The 7500-nt window shown below is 18.9% G+C and overlaps 1 protein-coding gene across 1 annotated transcript in view; it reads left to right on the forward strand.

The window, feature by feature from the left end:
* Positions 1–1483: 1483 nt before the first annotated feature.
* The window catches only part of PGSY75_0628200 (protein kinase PK4), a gene marked incomplete at both ends in the record, with an annotated part of 8850 nt that continues 2833 nt past the window's right edge, over positions 1484–7500 (forward strand). Inside the window, one exon of the mRNA XM_018784862.1 lies at positions 1484–7500. This exon is cut by the window's right edge and continues 2833 nt beyond it. Within this exon, the coding sequence (XP_018642916.1) occupies positions 1484–7500 (6017 nt within the window).

Below are 7500 nucleotides of genomic sequence, written 5' to 3' on the forward strand. Positions count from 1 at the left end.
TTTTATAATTTTTTTTTTTTTTATTTTTTTTTTTTTTTATATTAATTATATTATAAATTAAATATTTTTTATTTTTTATAAAAAATAATTATAAATTTATAAAAATTTTTTTTATAATATTTTTTTAAAATTTTTATAAAATTTTATTTTATAAAAATTTTTTTTTTTTTTTTTTTTTTTTTTTTTTTTTTGATATGTATTATATAATATAATGTACAGTATATATTATATTTATATTATTAATATAATTATTATTCATTATAAATCCGAAGAAATAAAAATATGGGCCTTAAGAAAATTACAAACTTATATTTAAAGAAAGAAATAGAAGAGAGGAAAATATATTTGCATAATGTATAATAAAAAGAAAAATAAATATATAATACAAATTCTTTTTTCTTTCTTAGTTTCTTTTTTTTTTTATGTATAATAAATGAATTGCTTTATAAAGAACTATTATTAAGTATAAATATCAATATGAAAGTTATATAATAATATATATATCGAAAAAAAAAAATATATATATATAAAAATTTATGATAATATTATATATGTATATATTTCATAAATTATAATTTATTATTATGTAATATTTAAAACTTACAAATTTATAAGAAATATATATATATTTATAGTTATAAATAAATATTATATATATATATATATATATATATATATATATATATATATATAATATGTGATATACATATATAATACAATATATATATTTTTTATATTATTTTATATTTTTATTTTATTTTCTTTATTTTTTTAATTTATTTTATATGTATATATTTTTAGATTTTTATAGTTTGTTAAATTTTTATGTGAGCATATATTTTGTTCATGTAGAAAAAATTTATATTTGAAAAGAGAAATTGTATTATTTTTGTAGCTTTTGAAAAAAGAAAAGAAAGTAAAGAAAAAAAAGAAAAAAAAAGTAAGGGGAAGCACATTTATTATATCCCTAATGAATGTATATAATGTTATATATATATATATATATATATATATATATATATATAAAGAATTAATAAAATATATATATATATATATATATACATACTTAACTATGATGTAATAATTGTAATATTGTAAAAATAGATATACTTATTATATGTATATATATTTTACATATATATTTATACAGAGTGATATATACATATATATATATATATATATATATATATATATAAAAGGTGTGACTTAATGATTTGCCTTTCTTTTTTTTTTTTTTTTTTTATTGGAAAAAAGTAAATTTATATATAATAAAGAGTTAACGATATTGATTCATAATAGATTATTATAAAGTATATATGTATATATGACAATTTTCTTGTTTGTATAAAAAAAAAATAAGTAATTATAATATATGTAATAGAATATAATATATTTATGTAATATGTTTTGAAGAAAAGAAGAAAAAAAAAAAATTGATACATATAACAAGAAAAATAGCAATTCTTCATATTATAAGAGAATTATGTGTAATTTTATAAAAAAGGGTATTAGGTTTAATGGAGATAAATATATTTTCCTTTTTGATATATTTATAAAGAAATATTTATTAAATGTATTTATAACAAATATATTATGGGAAGAAGAGAATAATATATGTTTTATAAATAGATTAAAAAATAAAAGAAAGAAAAGTATTTTATTTCTTAAAGAAGAATATTTACGATATTTAATGATAATAAATAAGGAAGAGAAGAATAAAAAGAAACGATTAAAAAAAATATATGAATGTATAAAAGTATTTTCTATTAAAGAGTTTCGATGGCTTATCAATAAGTTGGAAATAATATATTTTTATTTTTTTTGTCATTTATTACTTTTATGTATTTTTCAAAATATTTTTTTACTTACATACATGAGTAAAGAATATTTTTTAAAAAACATACATGATTATATGATAAATATTTTATCCAATGATATTAAATTTAATACATCAATTGAATATACACATAATGATAAGTATGAACAAAAATGTATAACAATGGCTTATTATGATTTTCTTTTAAACAAGAAAGGAAAGTTAAAGAAGAGGAACAAATATGATGATATAAAAAATATAGAACCTTTATCAGAAAAGAATAAGAATTTGTATTCCTATTATAATTTTTCACCTGTTTTTCCTTCTATGTCTTCATCAGATATAATAAATGTTAATAGAAATGATAAAATATCAAATATTTTATGGAATGATAAATATATTCATCCATTAAATCATGACAATAGGAAAAAAAAGAATATCCCCCTAAATATTAATAGAAATATTCTTATGAATAATTATACATACAGAAAACATATTAGGAATTATATGATTAAAAAGAGAATAAATGATATGATTTTATATAATTTGAAGAATATATTTGAAAAAATAAATAATATTGAGAAATTAACAAATATAAATAATTTTATGAATTTTAAAAAGGAATATGAAAAGGTTTTCAAAGAAATATATAATAATAGTAATTATGATCCAAGTGACTATATGTTATTATTATCTAATAATTCGAAGGAACATACTTTATATAATAATATAAATAATGATGAATATATGTATAAAAAGTTTTGTAATTTTATTTCACAAGTAAAGGAAATTAAAAAAGAAAGAGAACAAAAAGGAGAAAAGGAAAAAGAAAATAAAAAAGGAAAAGATAATAACCAAGAAAAAAATAATAACCAAGAAAAAAATAATAACCAAGAAAAAGATAATAAAGAAGGAGAAAAATACGATGAAGAAGATAATTATATGGATGTTAACGAGTGGAACCATAAGAAATTTGAACGTTATAATAATATTTATCCGAGTGACCATAAATATTTTTTAAGTGAGGATAAAAACTATGAAACTTCCTACTATTCAAACAATCCGATTAATTTTGATAAGAGTGATATATATGAGAATGATATGGATGAAGGATTATATTATAGCTCATATTATAATAATGATATAACATATAATAGTACTGTTTATAAAAGAATGTTAAACGAAGTTGTCCATCCAACTTTGGAGAGTAACGATGTGAAGAAGACATCATTAAATAATGATAATATAAAAAATAAAGAATCTAATGTTTATGAAATTAATGATATAATATATCAATTAAATGGTGATAAAAAAATGAACACCAATATGTGTGAAAAAAGAGGAAATAAAATTTTTGATTCAAATAATTTTAATAATATTAATGAAAAGAAGAAGAAAATATTAGATGAAAATGAAATGATAACAATTGATAATAATATAGATAAGAAAGAGAATATTTTATTTCCGTATGTTCATATGGAAATATTAAAAGATAATGAAATGAATATAACAAAATATTATAAAGATAAACATTATTACGGTCAATATAAGTATGATGAAAATATATATATATATGATTTGATTGTATTAGATACTTCTGGATATATATACAAAGTATCGACAGATGGGAATTATTACTGGAAACAAAAAATTGTAGATCATATACAAGACTATTCAAATATTGAAGAAAAAGATGATGAACAGAAGGTATTGAAAAAAAGAAATAAATTAAAAGAAAATGACATGCATGAAAGTAATAGTAATAATAATAATAATAAGTATGAAAATAATAACTACTATATGAAGGTAAATGATAAAAATAAATATGATAATGAAAATAATTTAACTGTACAAAATGACATAAACATTTCGGATAGTACTAAAGTGCATCCAAACAATTACGTATTAAAAAAAAATGGTTATGATATTAATTATGATTCAAAAAGAGCGTTAAAAATATCTCCTTATCATGATTATTTTAATACATCCATTATATATGGTATTAATAAAGATAAATTAAAAGGATCTAAACCTTTATATAGGAACAATATAAAAACAAATGATGATAATAAAAAATTAAGAGAAAACAAAATTAAAGGCAAAAGATTAGTTTCAAATTATTTAGGTAATTTATTTTATATAAATGAAAATAATGAAGTTATACCATTAAATATTAATATTAAAGATGTTGTAAATAATTCTCCATTTAAATCCCCTTTGTTTCCAAATATGATATTTATTGGTTCAAGAGAATCGACTATAATTAATTTAGATTATGACACCGGTAAGGTACTAAGAAAATATGATGAAGCATCTAATGAATTGCTAGACAAACAAAAAAGAAAAAAATCCAGAAAAAATAAAATTATAAAAAATGTGAAACATATAAATGATGATATGAATTCATATAAAGAAGATAGTCCAAATGTAGAGGACTTATCCTTTATAGAGGGTGGGAAGAAAAAGAAAAGTGTTTTAGAAAGTGAGAAAATAGAAATGGAATCTTCAAATAATGAAGGGAATATGAATAAAGGATTTGTTTGTGAAAAGGATGATAATATAAATAATTATGATAATGATGAAGATGATGAATTGTATGAGCAATATGAAGACAACAATGATAATAATAATAATGATAATATTTATTATGATAATAATAATAATAATAATAGTTATGATTACAATTATTATGATCACAATATTAATGGTAATATTAGTGATGATATATTAATACATTCAAAAAATGAATTATTAAATAATACATATTCAAATAAAACAAATGTAAAGGATGAAAACTCAAATAATAATGAATCATTTCTCAATAATATTGATGGGATGAATAATTGTAAATTGTTACCAAAAAGAAATATGAAAAAAAATAGAAAAAAGGATCTATTTAAAAGACTTGTGATAAGTACAAATAAAATGAGCATGTTATTGAATAGACATCGCTTATTTAATCGTAGTTTAGAAAGGATGAGAAGAAGTATTAAAAGAGGAGAGAATAAAAGAATACTAAAGAAACGTCAATTACAAATAAGTTTAATAAAATGGGTAATCAAAGCAGTAGATGAGAATACATTAAAAAAGAAATGGATAACAACTTGGGTTGATGTTGGATCTATATTTATGACAGATGTATATAGTCACGATGCGTCATTTATAAATTCTTTAATTGAAATTGTTGATAATAAATTAATATTAAGACCAATAGAAAAGGACAAAATGAAAAGTACTACATATCAATCTTTAAAGATTATGAATAATGACACTGATGAAATGCAAATGTATGGAGATAAGGATATGAAATATGAAGTTATTAATAATGTGGATAATATGAATAATATAAACAATATGAATAATATGAACAATGTGAATAATATAAACAATATGAATAATATGAACAATATGAATAATATGAATAATATTCTCAATGATAGTTTAAAAAATTCAATTAATAATAAAGATGATTCAAACATAAAATCTAAAATATTTATCTTTTCAGAATCCATATCGTCCGTTTTTGCAGTAAAATATAAAAACATATCAAATATATTCACATTAGATATTATAGCTAAACCAAATATAAAATTATACAGTGATTATGATAATTTGAATAATTTTACTTTTAATCCTGTACATGTAAAAAAAGAGAAGACACTCCTTTTGCCGTTTTCTAAGGACTTATCTGATTTAGATGGAGATAAATTTTCTTGCAGTTTTGAAGATAATATAATATATGGTAAAAAATTAATACATAGGTTAAATAGTATATCTGTAAATATTTCGTCTATAGAAAAAGATATGAAATATTTATTATCAAATATAATATATGTATATGATAAGAATAAGAAGATTCCAATACGTTATATATATGATATGAAGAATTTAATATATGAATATCAAAAGGTTAAAAAAGAATTTTTATATCATTTACCTTGGGATGAAGAAAATCAGAAATATTTAAGTCAAACGGATAATGTATTGAATAATAGTATAGTAGATAATAGAGGAAGAAAAGGTCCAATTTTTATATGTGAATATATAAACAAATTTATGGATTTATATTTTGAAGAAAATGATATTTGTTATGATTATTGTTCTATGTTAAATATATGGGATAAAATTTTTAATAATACAGTTAATGATGGAGATATTATATTATTATCAAATTTGCATCGTGTTGTTCATAATGCTTTTAAAAATAATAATAATAATAATAATAAATATAATAACAATATTAATTTTGACAATAATAGAAATTATAATTATTATTATAGTAGTACTAGTACAAGTCGTAGAAATATTTATAACATTGATAATTATTATTATAATATGAGAGATTATAATACTTTGTGGGAAGACAGACATAATATATTAATGAATGGAGAAAACTTTTTAATTAATAGAAGTACTGATAAGGTTTTTTCAAGTGGTAAAAATAATGAACTGAAAGAATTTACATCTATTAGATATAAGAGAAGAAGATGGTATTGGAGAGTATTTTATACTATTATGTTCATAATTTTTTTCCCAGTATTATTTATATATAGAAGAATTATTAAAAGAAGAAAAGGTACTAAAACTAATAAAATAGGTACAAGTAGTAATAATAAGTTGATGAAAAGGAATCGAACTTTTAAAGATTATGAAGATGATGATGATGATGATGATATTAACAATAATAATAATATAATTAGCGAAGATGAAGAAGACGATTTAGATATGAATTATGATTTAATATTTGATGATGATAGATTAAAAGTTAAAAAAATAAAACAAATGAGAAAAAATCACAATAATAATAATAATAATAATAATAGTAGTAGTAGTAGTAGGTTTATATCCAAATTAAGAAATATAAATTTACCTAATATCGATTTAGATTTAATTAAAAAAAGTCATGCGAAAAAAATGGATACTTTTGAACAGCCAACTCTTGTTGATATTTTAGCTAGACATGCAAGAGATACTACACATAATGATGGTGGATCTTATTATCCTTTTAATGAAAATCAAACGTATAATATGTTATCATTAAATTATGGTTGGGGTGGTAATAATAAGCATATGAATGTTGAAAGGCCGTCAGAATATAATATGGGTAATATATCTCATGAGTTAAATTATAACAGTATAAGAACGTTAGGTGATAATAATAAAATATCACCATATGAATTAGATATATATGAGAAAGAATTATTTCATTTATATAGAAGAAGAGCAGCATCTCAGGATGTAATGAATAAAAAATCATTTGTTATGAAAAAACGTATACGTAGTAGTTATAAAGTTGGTAGTAGCAATAAATATCATAAGAAAAATTATACAGATAATGAAAAGGATAAGAAAAAATATGGTAGTTATAAAGAAAAGCATATAAATGAAAAAATGTTTGATAAAAAAGAATTTCTAAACTTTTTAACTAATTTTAATAAGAAGTTTATGAAGAAAAATTCTTTGGTGGATCATTTAATAAAGATGAATGATAAGACAGAAGATAATTATGATGGTTATAATAGTAGTGGTAGTAAATATAATAATATGAATGATGATGACGAAATGTGGGGTACTAAAAGGTATACTAATAATAAAAATAATAATAGTGATTATGACAATAATAATAATATGAAAAATAAAAAATATTCAAATAAGAAATATAATAATAATAATAATAATAACAA

Source organism: Plasmodium gaboni, chromosome 6 (assembly GCF_001602025.1).
Source record: "Plasmodium gaboni strain SY75 chromosome 6, whole genome shotgun sequence".
Taxonomy (NCBI): Eukaryota; Apicomplexa; class Aconoidasida; order Haemosporida; family Plasmodiidae; genus Plasmodium; species Plasmodium gaboni.